Source organism: Mus musculus, chromosome 2 (assembly GCF_000001635.26).
Source record: "Mus musculus strain C57BL/6J chromosome 2, GRCm38.p6 C57BL/6J".
NCBI classification, from domain to species: domain Eukaryota; kingdom Metazoa; phylum Chordata; class Mammalia; order Rodentia; family Muridae; genus Mus; species Mus musculus.
The window spans coordinates 102,722,292-102,740,062 of NC_000068.7; the positions used below are offsets into that span (position 1 = coordinate 102,722,292).

General features: G+C 43.9%; 1 protein-coding gene across 8 annotated transcripts in view; it reads left to right on the top strand.

Annotated features, from left to right (window-relative positions):
- The window catches only part of Slc1a2 (solute carrier family 1 (glial high affinity glutamate transporter), member 2), a 132,546-nt gene that overhangs the window by 64,053 nt on the left and 50,722 nt on the right, over positions 1-17,771 (top strand). For all 8 annotated transcript variants that reach the window (XM_030248894.1, XM_011239398.3, XM_006499047.3 and 5 more), the window contains 3 exons: positions 13,653-13,792; positions 15,486-15,638; positions 17,398-17,648. In XM_030248894.1, the coding sequence (XP_030104754.1) occupies positions 13,663-13,792; positions 15,486-15,638; positions 17,398-17,648 (534 nt within the window). In that variant the 5' untranslated portion in view covers positions 13,653-13,662. The remainder of the gene's footprint in view (positions 1-13,652; positions 13,793-15,485; positions 15,639-17,397; positions 17,649-17,771) is intronic.

The window sequence follows — 17,771 nt, forward strand, 5'->3', positions numbered from 1 at the left end:
ACAGGCACATGCCCCCAACTTCACCCCTAAAAATAGATGAGCCCAAGGCTCAGATAAAAAAATGTCACATGCACAAGTTCACATAACAAGTTTGGGTGACTGTGGAATTTGTGTGTTTTCTCCAGCCCCCCTTGCAGTCTTGAAGAACTCTGTTTTCCAGGTATTTGGTATGCATAGTGTATCAGAACACAAATATACACAAATGGATATTCTTTAATGTCTGGATCCAAGCAGGGAAATGTGGAAGTATTGTTAAGATTCTTGCCGTGACCTTGAGCTAGTAGAAAGAACTGATTTGGGTTTGGCGGTTGTTGCATGAGTCTGGGAAACTCCTTGCTGCTAACATGACTCAGATGTTCATCTCACACAAAGCTTATGAAATGTCCCTTAGCACATTTGAAAGCAAAGAACTGATAGATGCTTGGTCACTCGCTGCATTACTGACCACCCACTTTGCTATTGTTTGAATTGGCTTAGCAGGCAGGAATTGCTTAAGCCACTAGTCCTCAGGTTGGCTGGTGTAAGGATTCCCCTCAAATTCCCCATGGCTAGAGAGAGGCCTGTGGGAACTTCTTCGTGCCCTGAAATTTACTCATCAAATTCTCTACAACTCTGGAAATCTCTCCCTGGCTTTTGGTTAAGCAGGCACTCTGCAGTGATCACAGGAAGTGGCTAACTCTCCAGCCCCTGTTTCCCACCTTTTAGGTTTATCCTTACTCTCATCACCCAGATCCACTTACAAAACCCATTACAAAAATGATTTTCATGAATCAAGAAACAAACCCTAGAACCTTTGGCCCTCGAGTGCTTTAGAGAACTAGGCAGGGTTGGGAATTTGGTTTACCATTTCTCTAAGCCAGGGGCCAGCAAACATTTCCATGATGAGCCATGGTCTGCAACTTCCACTGAGGTGATGGTAGGACCAGAGGACAGAGGAGTATTTGACTAGGCTACCCAGTTACTTGAGTATAGTAGCAAAACCTGAGCTTTTGATGTTGGAGTGACATGAGTTTCTCCTGTGGTTGTGTTGTTTGGTACATGATTTCAGGCAAGCTAAATGTTCTCAATATCTTCATTTAAATGTGAGAGTTATAATAACATGACACAGTCCTGCCCTTCTAGCCCTTAGAGCGGCTCTTAGGAGGATGAAGCAGAAAATAGTCACTGTCCCCCAAAGCTCTTAGATGTTAATGGTATCACCAGGACCACTTAACCTGCTGAGTGAGTGTATGAGTGTAGAGGTAATCTGCTAAATCTTGCCACCCACAAGAGTTCTCTGGATTAGCAAATGAAAACACACACACACACACACACACACACACACACACACACACACACACCCTTTATACTTTGATAAGCTTTAACTAGCTCAATAACTGGGCCACTCCTGAACCTTCAAGTGGCTAATGCACTCCCCTCCAATACTCCTGATAATATTTGCTAAATATATATTTCCTCTCTGCTACCCCAGACCAAAGTGGCCCCTGGGTCTGCTTCCCTGACCTTTATGTGGCTGGATGCTTTCTCTCCTGCAGCTCTTAAATCCAATCTCTCTGCTTCCCCATCATGGCAATTCTGCTCCTTCTTCTTCCCCTCATCCCTTGTCTGGGAATCCTAAAAGTCCTACTCCTGTCTCCCTGTCTAGCCATTGGCTCTTAGTGACTTTATTGACCAATCAAAAATCAATTGGGGACAGGGATCCTCAGCGTCTGGCCGTGTAGATTCCCATGTGATTATCTGTATTAAGACAAAACATTAGAACTAATCCCTAACAACTAAGAACAACTACTCAAGAGAGAAAAATAATCATGTGCAATACATTTTAAAAAGCTGTAGGATTCTTTTTAATGCTTTCCCTCCAAAAGAAACGACAAATACTTGAGGAGATATGTATGTTTAATTCAATCTATACATTTCACAGTATGTTTAGGTATTCAAGTGTCACATGGTAATTTGTATATTTTTACATGTTTATGTATCTTATGTTAAAATAGGTTTAAATAAAAGATCACGGTTTACTGACCGAATCTATCTGGGTCTCCTTCAGAGAGAGTTGTGCTGAGAGTGTCAAGAAATATTTCATCAGCATCTTCTTTGGGGAAGGGCTGAAGGGCCCAGATGCTCTTTTGCTTTGCATGGCCATAGAGTACTGGGACTAAGTTATGGAAAATTGTCATTCTTTCTCCAAAACCTAGTATCTTGACCACTCAGAGGAAAACAGTACTTTCAAACTGGTCTGAACATTACTCTTAGCCAGAGTGAATTAATGTCAAGCTTGGGATGAAGATCTTCGGAGAACCTAAGGTAAGGGGTGATGACAGGTTAGAGTGGCCTTGGTGGGCCAATCCTGGTGACTTCATCCTATTACCCCTGCTTATGCAAACACCATTGCCATCCCTAGGTCTCAAGCACATGCCCTGATGCCACCCAAGTGGCTGTCATGTTAGGAGGAAGTTGTCTTGCTTTTCATAAGTGAGTTTTGTGGGTGAATCAGCAGCTGTGAGCTTGACACGGGTGTCTTAGTAAGGCTGGAGAATGAGAAGTTTGCTTGAGAGCAGTAAGATAAAACAAAGCAATCCTTATTTACACACACGCTTGCAAGCACACACACACACACACACACACACACACACACACACACACACACACGGATAATTGAGATCAGTTCTGTGACCCATTAAGGAAACAACACATGTGGACATTATTCTCATCTTAAAGATCTAGGCTCTTCTAGTCACCATGCACAGTGAAGAGAACCGGGCTTTGATGGAGACAGACAAGAGCTGTGATTCCCAGGCCTACCCTTTCTCAGCTACTTGACAACAAGCAAGTTAGTCAACATTGTCCAAACACTGACTAAAGGCATTCCTCACAGTGTACAAAACATCTCCCGTAAAAGATGCTGTAAAGCCCTGCTGTCAAGCCAGCTCTTATAGGCTGTGAGCACAGCACACAGTCTATAGCACCTACCCCCACGGTAGACTTGTAAAGAAAAGGCTGAAGTCATAGCTGGGTGTCTGAGCACACACTGAGTCATTACTCTTGAGAGATCTACTTTTAGACCATTGATAATAAGGAGACAGCAGAGAAGAACACGAAGGCCCCTCCAGCCCCTATAACTTGCCAGTCACATGTTGGTCTTTCTTTCTGCATTGCCTCAGAAGTGAGATCAATATTGTTTTCACATTTGTCCCTAGGGAATCTACTCAGAGTTATAAATTATGTGACATCCTTGGTAAAATAAAAGAGATTCACTGTTAAACTACCCGATGCTTACGTTTGAGGATGGTTTCATCTGTACAGAGAGGGAATCCAATTTTAGAGGAGCCAGGCAAGAGAAAATTTATATTCCACTAGAAAAGCATCACAGAGTTCTTGATGAAGAATGTTAATTGATACTTGGTGTTTTTATCAGGAAGGCAATAGAGACTGGTGGAGACTGTTGTAGTGGAGTCTTGTTGAAAGTTTTTTTTTTTCTCATTTCTAACTGACAGCTACCACTCAGAGGTGAATTACTTAATGGTTATGTTTTTCATATTTTAAGAGATGTAAAATATGGATTTTGAAATGAAACCAATCTGCCTTTATGTGTGGTTAGTTCAAACATAAAAGCAACAGCCTTGAGCCAACCAGGTAAGCCACTGATTCAAGACAAAACCTTGCCAAACTTCAAATTGAAGGGTTTGTAAGTTGAGCAGGAACAAAGCTTTCTTCAGAGACTCTTGGAAAGAAAGGCCTTTAACCTGGGTACTCAGGAGTAAATGTTAATGATGCAGTGGCCAGCACGGTGCCCTTACCTCTTCCAGATAGAGAGTTATGATTTGTTAGCATCTTGGACTAAGGGAAGAACAAAAGTTCTTTAAACAAAAATGTACCACATAATTTTTCTGGGTAGGTTATGATGTAAACCTCTTCTCTTTCTCTCCATAAAGTACAGTATCTGTCTCTTACTAATGAACTGCAGAGTTGGGTCTGGTCTCAAGTAAGGTACAAAAGGCTCAGTGTACGCTGAACGTAGCCTCAGAAAAACTGGGAGATCGTGGGTGGAGGAAGAAGGCAAGACTGTGCAGGACACAAAAAGCCTGACATTTCTGTCTTCACTCAAAGCCCCTCTCTGTATGTGAGTCCAGAGGTCTTTTTCAGGAAACACTGTAGACCTCATCTAACCCCATTACTGCATTTTGTCCTAATGTTTAATTCAATCTTCCAGTTTTACTCAATACCCAATAAATGGCTGCCACTGTGCATGCCATATTATAGAGGATCCAACAAAGACAGATGTGATCTTTGTTTGCGTGTCATAATTCTGAGTTGACCATGTAAGTATTGATGCAGGAAAAACATTTGCCACGCCCCAAATTGAAGTTTTTACAAATTGAGTGTGAGTGAAACTTTTTTTCCAGTACACTTGGAATAAGAGCCTTTTAACTGAGATGCTCAGGAGTCAAGCGTTGATGATCCAGTGGCCAATATGGTGACTTTTTACCACTTCCAGGGCTGTCTGTGTGTGGATCTGTTAGAATGACTCCATGATGTTCATAAAAAGTGGTACCACGACTTCCTGCTACATGTAAAAGACCTAGATGCCTTTGGCAGCAGCATCCTTAGGTGCTACCTGGGAATCCTGTTGACTTGTAGGCCAAGAGACTTAAGACATCCTTTCTCGTGATTCCTTTATGCATCATTCTGAAGGCTTGTATATCCATAGGATAAACTACTTACTCCATGTTTGACTGCAGAAGGCTCCTTCCCTTGCTTCTATAGGTGTCTCGTAGATTCCGTAGACGTGGATCACTCTAAGACCCTCAAATCATTCCTCCCTCGCCCCTTTGTACCTTACTTGAGACCAGACCCAACTCTGCAGTCCATTAGTAAGAGACAGATACTGTACTTTATGGGGAGAAAGAGAAGAGGTTTACATCATAACCTACCCAGAAAAATTATGTGGTACATTTTCGTTTGAAGAACTTTTGTTCTTCCCTTAGTCCAAGGTGCTAACAAATCATAAACCATAAATCCCTCACCCTAACTCTGCACCTCATATGCAATACTGATTCAATATCTGTCAATTCAGCCAGTCAAAAATATGTTAAACAAACAAAGTTATGCCTGCAGTGAATATATATGGACCTCACTGGTGTCCTTGTCAATATTTCTCAACCTCAGAGATTAACAATTCACAGGACAGTCACATTACATGATTCAGGAGTTTCGTGTAAAAACTAGGCCATTTTCTCTAAGGGACTTTTTTGAGTCCTGAAATTTTGGCATCGTCAGGAGTTCCAACACCCATCCACAGATATCTGGTTCGGAATAACAAGTATGTTCTTTCCATCAAGTCTAGTGGAACCTGCACTGAGGCATGAAGCAAGACATGTGACTGGGACAAATTGTGTAATATAAGATTGGAGAGACATAAAAAGCAGATTAGGGGCTCTGGAAGGAACTACTCCAAGCACAACTTCAAAGAGTTGATGAGAACTCTGGTCTAAATAGGGACTAACTCCTAAAACTCCATGAACTGCCTATGTAGATTAAAAAGTGGGGATTGAAGCCTTCGAGACAGTTCCACAGCTAAAAGGTTCTTGCTGCCATGCCTGACAACTTGAGTTTGATCCCTGGACTCAACATGGTGGGAAGAGGGAACTGATTTCCACAAGCCACTCCTTGCACGGGTGCTGTGACGCACACATGCGCACTGACATCTCCACCCCACCCAAGCCCGAGTGTGTGTGTACACACAAACACTTTAAGAATATTAGTGGAGATGGTTGAAGAAGGAAGTTGTATTCTTCCTCATTAATATTGAGCACCATGAACCAAGCTCTCCCCACAAGCTCTGGGTATGAGAAATGACCTTTTCCTCTGTAGAAAGAAATGTCTTGGTATAACTTCATTCACTGAAACCTTACATATCAAATTAGTTGAGACTTGAACACTCAGGCAGTAAGCTGGTGGAATCAGGAGGGACTGAACTTTTAGCAACCAATCAAAAGCTGCTGCTGTAATGGCTTGTAAGAAAGAAACAAAGTAAGGAATGGTACAAATCCTGTGGGAGGAGTGAAATGCTTGCTTGGATGATGGGAGGTATTTAGAGGCAGCCTATTACCCAGCATACAGAGGAAGCTGTACTTTTAGTCTGTATTCATCCAGGTGATCAAAGGGGGAAGTAAGTTACAGATCTAAGTTTCTGCTGGCATCTCAGTAAGGGATGCTGGCACGTCACAGTTTGGCGGACACACTACCTCTGAACAGGGTTCTAGAAGTTGCAGATGAGTAGGGATTGACAGGGGACTCTCAAAGGAGAGGAATGTGTGCTGACCTGGCCTTGCCCGCTCTCTGCTGGTTTTCCGAATGCAGATGGTTCTGGCTTCTTGTAGGATAGGACTTTACTGTTTGCCATTTTCGTTCCCTCTTCTCTAATTGTGTTGTTCCATTCTCAGACTTCTGGATTAGTCTATTTCTCAAAACAGAGTATTGCACAGAACTTGTGACAAGATTATATACTTTATCTATCCATCTGTCCAACATATAGTTATCAAACATATAATTTCCACATAAATCATGCTAACTGTGGGGAGAAAATATGAGCGTCTTATTCCAGCATTTGCCTTCTGATGGGGGAAAACAAGCCATAAACTGCGAGTGAGGCCTTGAAAACAGAAGATATGGTAACCTGGGTAGGGAGGATCTAACTCTTGAACTTGAGACTCGGTGGATGCCTTTGGATGAAAGCATGCCTGAGTTTTGAAGGTGATGTAGATATCAGTTAAGAAGGCTGGGCTGGATAGAGGGATGAAAAGGGTACTTTGGGCAGAGGAGACAATTTGCCGGAAGTCACATGGCCTTTACTCATCTGGAAATGGGTCCATGTTCCCTGTGGCTCAGGACATACTGCAGGGTCTCCCTATTTTGTTGGAGCTGTGTGAGGACTTCAGATAACAGTCCCATGTACCATGAACGAGAGGTGGGTAGCAATGATGCTGGAAGTGTACCTTCAAGAACTGGGCTGGCCAGCATGCTAGTCCATGTCTAGGCCATGTGTCATCTTTATTTTTAGAAGCGACTCCCAATTTGGAATGGACAAACATTTAACCCAGCCCTACCCTGACCCTAGGAACTAACTATACCTTGGTGTGTAGGTCGTTATGGAAGTGTCAGGTGTGTGAGGTCAAGACAACCTGAAGTGTCTCTTCAGGAGGGTTTCCCTAAAATACAGAGGGGTCATGATTGTGCTGGCTAGTTTTATGTCACTTGACACAAGGTAGGATCATTTGGGAAAAAGGACTCTGAGTTGAAAAAATATATTTAGAGAATTGACCTGTATGCAAATCTGTAAGGCAGTTTCTCTTGATGGTTGATAAAGGAAGATCTAGATTACTATGGGTGGTACCACCCCCAGGCAGGTGGTCCTTTGTGGTATAGGAAAGCAGGCTGAGCATCATAGGGAGCAAGTCAGTAAGCAGTGTTCCTCACTGGTCTCTGCATCAGCTTCTGCCTCCAGGTTCCTGCCTGAGTTCCTGCCCTGACTTCTCTCAGTGGTGGAGTGTGGCCTGCAAGTGTAAATGAAATAAACCCTTTCCTTCCCGTGTTCCCTTAAGTTGAAGTTTTCACAGTAACAGAAAGCTAACTAAGACACTGAATAATGGTTCGCCTGATGTTCCATATGAGACTGTCTGGTTATTCTACCTTAAAGAGGGCCAAAGGCTGTGGGAATTTCTTGGGTCCATCTTACTTGGTTAAAGTATTGTAAGGTCACTTTGTAGCTAAGTGGGCTTACTAAGACTTAAACGTGGCTGGCTAGCCTGTCATCACAGTTGTCTCACCCCATTGGAAGCATTTGAGTGAAAGGGAAGAAATCAAATCCAGTGCCAACTGTGTATCAAATACTCTATTGGTGCCTTTGCAAATATTATCTCCCAGAAAGTCTCAGCCTCCTGACTTGGGACAGCTTAGGCCATGCTCTAGGTATCCCCTCACCATTCAGATACAAAGCCTGGAGGAGCTAGTGGAATATGTAGCAACCGTGGTCATTAGGACCTTGCCAGAAAGCATTTCTGTGGCTTAATGAATAGGCACTGGGTCTGAAAACGGATCAGATAAAGGAACCCGGGGAGACTTTGGAGTCTGTAATGATGTGTGTAGGATTTGTGAAGACATGGTGACTGTCAGAGAGAGGCTTCATGGCTTAGCCAAGCCTTACGGGATACAGCAAGCAGAGGGACTTTTTGCATGCTGTCTAAATTTCAGTCTGTCTTAGAGTGCCAAGCCCTTTACAGCAATAATGAAGGGTCTCTTGGGGGAGCTGGGGAAATCTTTGTTGAGGGATAATGTTAGCCATTCTCACCACCACGTGATGTATGTGCTCAGAAGGAGTACCACTAGCAGAAACACAAAGGGGGAAGCCAGCAATCGTAATTTTTGTTCTTAAGGGTCGGCCTCCCAGGAAGGTGATCTGGTGATATCTGTGCCCCATTGTGTTTTCCAGACCCATAGAACTGGGGCTGGACTGGGGCAATGGAGGGACAGAGAAAAAAATGTGTTGTAGACTTCACAAACTCAGGGCAAAATATGCAGGCTTCCTGGGGAATGTTCTCTTGCCACCTCACTGAGAGAGTGAGGGAGGAAAAAGAAGGATTGGTGCCACATGAGGCGACATGCAAGTGTGCCGCAGGACATCGGAACCCAGCACCACATCTAATGAGCCTGTTATTAGAGGCTCTTGGCAGAGCGAGGAGAATCGAGTGCTAATGAAAAGCAGATACGGCACAAACTTAGCATCTCTCCACCACGAGCTCTCTTTGAGTCCTGGAGCATAATTTACACAATAAGCTGGATTTGCCATTGAAACAGGACTTGCGTGCATGTTTGTGAGAGGGGGCTGGGTAACAGTTGCAACATTAGCAGCTGTTTAACTAATGCAGTGGAGAAGCTAAGGTTAAAAGAACTTGTACGTTCATGGTAAAGGTTTAGTTATCCCCCACCCCTGGGTGTCTTGTCATTACCCTTACTTTGTTGGGCAATGGAGACCAAGAGAGAGGGTCTGGCTGAGCCAGCTTCCAGTGTTAAGAATTCAGTGCCTGCTCCTTGATCCAGGATGTACCCAAGTAGGAACAGAGGTGACTAGCATTCTCTGGGGTGCAGCTTGGGAGTTGCAGTAAGAGTGGGGAAGAACACGGCGCTGTGGGGTTGCTGTACCCCAATTCCCTGCCTTGGTGTTGGAACTCCTTTTCACCCTGTTCTATGTGCACAGTGAGTGGACATTAACTAAAGGATGCACACACACACTTGAAGTGACCGTGTTGATGCAAGGGAACTCCGTAGATCAGGTTCTGCCCTTTCTGTTCATTAATCAGGATGCAAACGATTACAGTATTGAGAACTTAGGCCCTCCATCTGTCCATCTTCCTTCCTTCCAGTAGCAGGCAGGATCTGGGACAATCATCAAAACTCTGCCACATTCATGATGGCACTAGGCCCCAGCATTACTTATTTGTCAGCCATCTCAATCAGAACACATGCTAAAATCCAACATTTAGATGTAAGGGGTTATATCTGGTGGGAGTTTTTGGTTCTAGGATAGCTGAACAGGTGGCCATATCATATTTAGTTTACTGACTTGCTAAGCTAAGAACAGATTTCAGAACTCAAAGAGGCTCTGCATTTTCTCCAGGCTGATGCTCACCTATGCCCTAGTCATGAAAGCTGCCCTGACCACTTGATATAGAAGCATATACCCACACTGTCTTTACTTCTGTCCAGTGCCATCACCACTGCAGTAAGCCTATCCACTTGCTCTTTCTCCCAACTACACGAGAGCAAGAGCTTTTGTTCTGGGTTTATTTTGTTTACTGTACTGCTTTCAGTAGCTCTTAGAGAGTGGGAACTGCACTGTGATCCCAGATGAAATCCGAGGCCTGGAGGCCAAATGGTGCAGGAGTACTCAAACAGTATGTTGCCAACATCTGGAGAAAGGAGGGCATCCTGGAGAAAGCCGGGTATCTCTCAGGAATGCATTTCAATTCCCAGTTTGTGCTTATGTGGAAGGTCACAGGCTTGCTCTCTCAGGGCTCATAGACTGGTAAAGGATGCAGGGGTTTAAGCTAAGAAAGAGCTTTGAGATCCAGGTCAGGAATGTATCCCTCCAAGAGACCTTTCCTAAACACCCGCTATGCCTTCCCTAACCTGAATTAGCATAATTCTTGAGATTCCTAGTAGCAACCCATTCAGGACTTTATCACAGCCCAGATGTGAAGCAGATAATTACAGTTCACCACACTTTCTCCCCTTTTCTAAGCAGAGGCTCTTATTACAGAGTATAATGTCTGACCAGTGGAGAATAGTCAATAAATCTATACATGTTGTTCATCATTGCTGCTGTTTGTTTAGTAACCAGCACATGTGTATGTTCTAAAGTGATGTAGGCTCAGAAGCAGCTCTACACTGTGCTATGTAATCATCTTTGGTATTAATGTTTCACATTAATATTCTGGAATCTTCTCCTTAGGCTCCCCTTGTGACCCAAGAGATGCAGCAAATGGCCAGACTTATACATTTTTGCGTATAGATTGGTGAGCTCCTTGCATCCCTGGCTGAAACCGAGTCTCTGATTTAGTTTAAAATGTACTCACTGTGTTGTCAAGATGGCTCACTGGGTAAAAGAGTCGTTGTTTAAGCCCAGCAATCTGAAATTAATCCCCAAAGCCTGTGGTGGAAGACAAGAACTGACTCCTGACTGGTGTCCTCTCCTTTCCACAGGAGTACGGTGGAGCCCCCCAATAATGATAATAAATAAAGTTAGATGTTCAAGCTTACTTTTCACACGTATATTTCAGGAACTCAGAAGCCGTGAACATCTGCTTAGTTCTAAGCAAGCAAGTGGGAGACCTTCTAAGTAAGCGCTGTGGATGCAGGACATCTTGATGCTGCCACTTTGATGTGGCTGTTTTGACTCAGGGTTTCCGGGACATTTTTGACACAGCCTAAAAAGCAAATGATTAAGCAAGCTGCAATTTTGTATAGCAAAAGAAATGTGTGCAACAGGCACGCAAACCCTTCTGGGGTGCAGATGTGAGCCTAATGTCTCTGTGTTTCCACTTTACCATGACTGTTTTGATGTCTAACACTTTCATGACATCATGTGGGACTTGCCAGAATGTTTGCTGTCAATACTTGCTAGACTCAATTTAATGGCAAGAGTAGACAGGATTCTGATGTCAATGGCAGCAGGGTACAAATGAAACTGAAGGCAAGAGGGATGATGATCTGGGTGGGAGAGAGGGGAGGAGGTGCCAGAGTTTGGGGAGGGGCTGGCTAAGAAAGTATGCTCACTGTTTCAGCACATGGACTGCCTCTGTTCCTCATGGGCCATTTTCTAGTTTTGAGCTTAATTTTACTGCACAGTTCTGTCTGGAGAATTGTTTAAAGATGGAAAAAGATCCCAGTGCAAAACTAGAAATGGGATCTGTCTGTGCTCTAGAGATGGTTCTGGTCATTGCCTCCTGCTTGCTGCACGGAACACTTTGTGTGTGTTTCATTTGGCAGTGAAGGAGGTGGCCTGGGCTGCTCGCTGATCCCTGTGAACATGCAGCCACACTGCTTTCTTTTTATAGGTGGTCTGAGAGATCCTCAGTACCCGCCTGTGGCTTGAAGTCAGAAGTTGTCTGCAACGGCAATTTAGTAAGGAGAACATAGGGGACACTAAGAGCTTTTAAGTTTTGACTACTTACTTTCACCTTAGTTTCCTGGCAGACCATGAAGTACTAGTCCTAAGTTTTAGGGAATTTTGATAGTAAACACATTAAAACAGCTTGCTATGAATAAGTAAGCCATTGTGTTTAGGTCCAGAAATTTAGCTCTGAGTTAAATTCTCAATGTCTTGTTGGAATGCTGGGGCCACTAGATAGGTCCTTTAACTTATTGTCATCTCTGCAAGGACCTTGATAAGCCTGTCCTCTTCTTCCTGTTCTCTAGAGAAAGATACTGCCTGTGGCAGGCACCACACCACTGTATTTTTTTGAGCATTTTGTCTACGTGTATATGTGTGTTGTGCAGGCAGATGGGTGCACATGTGTGTGTGCAGCTGTGTGTGTACATGTCTGCATGTGCACGTGGAGGTGAAAGGTTATTCTTCAAGTGCCATCAAACTTTCTTTTCGGAAGCAAGGCCTTTCATTTAGTCTCTCACTAGTAGACTAGGCTAGCCAACAAGCCCCAGGGATCTACGTGTCTGTGCCTCCCCATTGCTGGCATTATAAATGTCTGTCACCACAACCAGATTTGTGATGTAATTTCTAAGAACCTTGCTCATGGCTCCCTGCTGGCAGGGCAAGCATCTTCCTTATTGAGCCATTTTTCGTCTCCGCCTTTACTAAATTTTCATGAAGGAGTAGCAGACCCTTCCCTTCCCCATATTGTAATCTGGGGATTATAATATAATCTGGCTCCTCCAAGATGAGATGTCTTTAGAGCCCTGTTCTATGACTCTGGCTTCCAGTTAAAAAGGAAGACACACATTAAACACTGTGTCACACAGCTAGCAAGCAAAGAGTGAGGACTTAGATGCTTGAAGCCCACACTCCTCCCATTATCATTAGTGATGCTGCCAGGCCATTGCTTTGCAGGAAGATGTTACTTCTGTGAAGGTTTGTCTAGTCTGGTCAGAATACCTGAGCAAGTGTGCCACCCTCCTTCCTTGGAAGGCACTGTCATGCTATCTATCAATGACGTGTCCCTCCAGGTGTTGCTGTCTTCCCATCTGTTTTTGTTTTTTTCATCCATCAAATGATTATATTGGTAAATAAATACTACCAAAGTATCCTCATTTTATCAAAGTGAAGATGTATAAGCTTCGTTCTAAAAACCTTACTGGCCTGGAGGTGATATGGTGGGGGAGGGGAAAACACGGTCCTCTCTTCCCCAACAGGGGTTCTACTGGGCAGACTCCCAAGACAGCTTGCACTTATTTGGGACCTGTCATCTGGAAAATGGCTGAGTGACATTCAAACATGATAGTGATCCAAAGGCTGCCTGCAGCCACACTCCTTTGATTGAGTGGCTTTTACCTGTGGGCAGTTTACCAGAGTTCTGGTTATACAAGTGACATTTTAAAACCACAATTGACTGACCTTTCTTTTAGCTGTATACAGTGGCTTTTTCAGAACAGAGGGAAAGTTTGAGTTACCAGCAGATGTGAGTGACTTTCACCTGTGTGGGATGTGGAAGATTTGAACTTGGGGGCATCCTAATTTTGGTGCAATTCAGGCCATGACTTTCCTGAAAAATATTACACACCCCAGCCCCTTGTTATTAAGAGAATGAAAGAGCGCAAAATTCGGAACTTGATATATCTAGATTTGAAACCTTAATGTCCTGTTGATTTTAAAGCCTACCCCAGTAAAATGGAATAGAGACAGTTTTCTTTCAGAGTCAGCAAGGGAATGACTCCTGGGAAGCCCGACTATTTTTAGTGGTGCTCTTTTTCTTACCGTGGGAATCAAGGGTAATGGGGGTAAATGTATGCATCTGCCCTATGGTCAACTGAAATGCAGTGTGACCTCAGCATTCCACTTTCATCTTCCTACTTTGCTTAAAGGAGACCCCGATTATCTCAGCTCAGGGAGTCGCTAACCAGGAGCTTCATTTCTGTTGCAGTGCCAACAATATGCCCAAGCAGGTAGAAGTGCGCATGCATGACAGCCACCTCAGCTCCGATGAGCCAAAGCACCGAAACCTGGGCATGCGCATGTGCGACAAGCTGGGGAAAAATCTCCTGCTCTCACTGACTGTGTTTGGTAAGTGCCCGAGGTCTCTATACTCCCTTCTCCAAGATCACGCCACCTTTTTTTCCATTGCTCTCTTGATTTGTATGGGAGCTAGCCTCTCAGAGTGGACTTCCTGAAGAAAGGAAGACAGGTGACTGCCTCAATGGCAAAAATCTACCCCTAAACCAACTCTAGCCATCTCTTCTCCTCTGCAGTCTGTGAGTTCCCTCTAATGTCCATAGACAGTTGCTGTGAGGGTGAACATGCAGCTTCCCAGCCATACTTGTGAAGACTGTGTTGAGCTGTTGGGAGACAGGCCAGGGAATCCGCAATGCAGCCAACCTTCTGAACGACCCCAGAAGCAGGCAATCAGTATACCTCATTCGGAGATATCCTTGCATCAAGATAAGGACAACAGGGCCAGAAAACCCCACTAAGAAGATTAGGCCTTTGCCAGAAGCATCGTTAACGTTGATTGATTGATCGAGTTGTGGAGGGGACCATGGAAGAGGCCCACTCTGATGCTCAGATATGTTCCAAGTCATCTTGGAGGAGTGCCCCCTGCTTCAAGCCACTCTGGGGATGTTTCCTTTGTCTGAGCTGTCATTGCAGTCTTGGTGTTGGGTTTTCTATGGGGTGTATTGAGAGCAGAGGAAATGGCAGTTTCTTGTAATGACAGCTGCACAGTTTCTCTTCCCAATTCTCTCCTTGTTCTTCAGCTCTCACTTAGACTACACAGAGAAACAGCTAAAGTTCATCTCCGTCCCCCACCCCACCCCACACACCTCCTCACCATCATCGGCACACTCTCAATCTCCCCCATACCCTGGACCACCTGTAGCATCTCAGCTGCCAGTGGACCACAATCAAAACTGAGGATTGCCTCAGTTCACTTAGAAACTGGGAACCACAGCCATGGCTGGGTTTTTAAGAATCATACACTATGTAATCAAATCTCATCCACCCTAGGACTTCAAGAAGATTGACAGTAGAGGTGGGAAAAGGATCTGCCCTTCAGCTGCAGCCTTCTCTTCATGTCCCTAAAATTAACTCCATAACCCACATGCCTAGCACCTCCTACCCCCATTTCCAGGGGGTCTATAACCTAGAATGTAGGTTATACTTTTGGGGGTTATGTTGGCCAGCCATTTTCAACAGTCTAAAGTTGTTCTGGTGGAATGTAGGAGTCTGTAAAGCAAACAGCATCCCTGCCAGTGTCTTTGCTTGACTTGACTCTTCTCAGATGATATAGAGCCTTAGAGCCCTGTCCTATATGTCTGCCTTCCACTTAAAAAGGAAAGCATACAACATACCAAATACCAGATCCCATTGGCAGATCTGGCTGAGAGAAAACAAAAAACAAAACACAAAACAAAAATGATACTGCCTCCTGGGAATTGGTTCTTCTGAGAATTTGTGATGCTATGTGCAATCAATACCTCGAAAGATTTTGGAGTCAAGTCTTCGTTTTTCCCATGAAGTGTTAAAAAATGTTCTTCTGGACTCCTCTGGTATTAGAGTAATTGGAGCTGTTACAGAAAGGTGTCTTGCTGGTTGTCAAAAATCAATGTCCCTTATGTAAGGTCTTCATTTTGAGGTATTTGTAGTCCATTAGCCAGACACATGAAAAAGATCACAACCACTGGAAGGAATCTTTAGAGCTGTTTGTTTCACTAGGGAAAAAAAAAACCCTGAATTCAGGTTGCCTCTTTCCCTTCAACAGGTGTCATCCTGGGAGCAGTGTGTGGCGGGCTGCTTCGCTTGGCATCGCCCATCCACCCTGATGTGGTCATGTTGATAGCCTTCCCGGGGGACATACTCATGAGGATGCTGAAGATGCTCATCCTCCCTCTTATCATCTCCAGTTTAATCACAGGTGAGAGCTCCTTCCCAGTGCCTGCCCACCTATGGCGAAGCCCAGTGCTGGCTTCCGGGGATCAAAGTAGACTTTCTTTATGGCTGAGTCAGTGGACTCCACTCTATATCATTGCATCTCTGATGGCTTTCCTGTCTCTGAAATAGGAATCATTGATCCTAAAAAGAAAGACAATAGATCTGTCACTCACTTTACCTTTCCTTCTAACAGTCAAGGATTCAAAGGAACAGCCATGTATTGAAAGTGATACTATCTTGCTATTTCATTTTTAATATTCTCAGCATATTGGAAGATGATAGAGATTGTAAATGAAAAAATACACTGCTTTTATTATTTACTTGGGCATTTAGGAAGATATGAATTGAAAAGAGATTAAATGCTAGACATGAAAGCTGAAGGTGTTTTAATAGAAAGATATACTTAATATGTGATAACATTCTTTCTTATATTTTTTGGCTAAAATAATTCATTGATTTGATTTTTTTTCCTATGTTTGAACTCATGCTAATAATTTTTTTCATATAAGACAATGTTATTGGAACAGGGCATGATGTATTGCTTAGTGTCCAGTTTGGAGTTGATAGTGGGGGGCTCCAAGCTGGTCATAGCTAGTTGCCAATGAGTTTGGTGGCCTTCAGAGCTATCCTCTGCACTGATAGACTTGGAGGTTCAGTGACTCCAGCTGACTCCCACACTGGGCCAATTGTCCCATCCTTACACCAGAAACACTAGCTTTCAGGTTTAAGTGTTCAGGAACCTGAATTTCTTATCATTAAGCTTTGGGGTTGAATGGATCCGTGCTTCTCTCCAGACCAGAGAAGATGTTTTCAGGCCTATTCAATATATTATATGCAAGCCAGCCTGGTAGAAAGACCCGGCTTCCTTTGCCCAGATTTAGCCTTTGGGTTCTAGAGAGAAATTGGTCATACATGGGTCACATTAATTCAGAGAAATCCACACCAACATCCTCCCTAGCATGAAAAAAAGGACAGATCCCCAGAAATGGGTTCTATCTCTCCATTTAGTAAAGGTAGGAACTGAAACCAGGAAGTAGGCACACTGAAGAAACAGCTGGAGAAAAAGCCCCAGCGGAGGCTGAGGTCTGTATGACTTGACTTGGAGTTTCCTCTGACTGCCCTCAGTACAGATGCTGCACATAGTGCTGGCAGCTGCTTCTCATATGTGCTCTCCAATAGCCACATGAGGTTAGACATGAGAACCACCATGCTTCAACACAGGGGTGTGGGAGGATCATGCTGGGTCTCCATTTCAGTCTCTTGTAGTATATTCTAAAGACATTTGACCATGACCTTGATGTCCCAGCTTTTGATTCTCCTAAATGAGGACAATGAATAGTAATAATAACATATGATCGAAATGCTATCCTTGGCTTAACCATTGCTTCAGAGAAGACCATTGAAGGTCATGAAAATGGAAAAGACATCATTATCTTAGACTTAAAAATGGAAAACTCTTCAATATTATTTTCACATATATACTAGTGATTGACATTTAGGTTGAAATCAGCGATATGTAAACTATGAGTCACCGACTCCCCAGGTTCTCAAGAATCTCAAAAATAACCCCAGAAAATAGAAATGTAAAGTGTGGAATTTGGTCACATATTTAGTCAGAGGAGTGCTAGTTAACCACTAATAGATCTGAATGATAGGAAGCCAGGGGGGTTGTAGATGTGTAGAGATGGGGACATGAATAGAAAAGAACAGAACTGATCTTTGTGGATTTCTTTTAAACCCAGGGTTGTCAGGCCTGGATGCTAAAGCCAGCGGCCGCCTAGGCACGAGAGCTATGGTGTATTACATGTCCACGACCATCATTGCCGCCGTGCTGGGGGTCATCCTGGTGTTGGCCATCCACCCAGGCAATCCCAAACTCAAGAAGCAGCTAGGGCCCGGGAAGAAGAACGACGAGGTGTCTAGCCTGGATGCCTTCCTGGATCTCATTAGAAATCTCTTCCCGGAGAACCTGGTGCAAGCCTGTTTCCAGCAGGTAACCCAAATCCCCGGGGTTATCCCTGTCCAATCTCTCACCTCATCCGTGATGATTCAGAGACCGTTTCAACTCTGATAGCAGTTTTCTAAACGTGCTCTGATCTCTGTCAGGCTTGAGTGT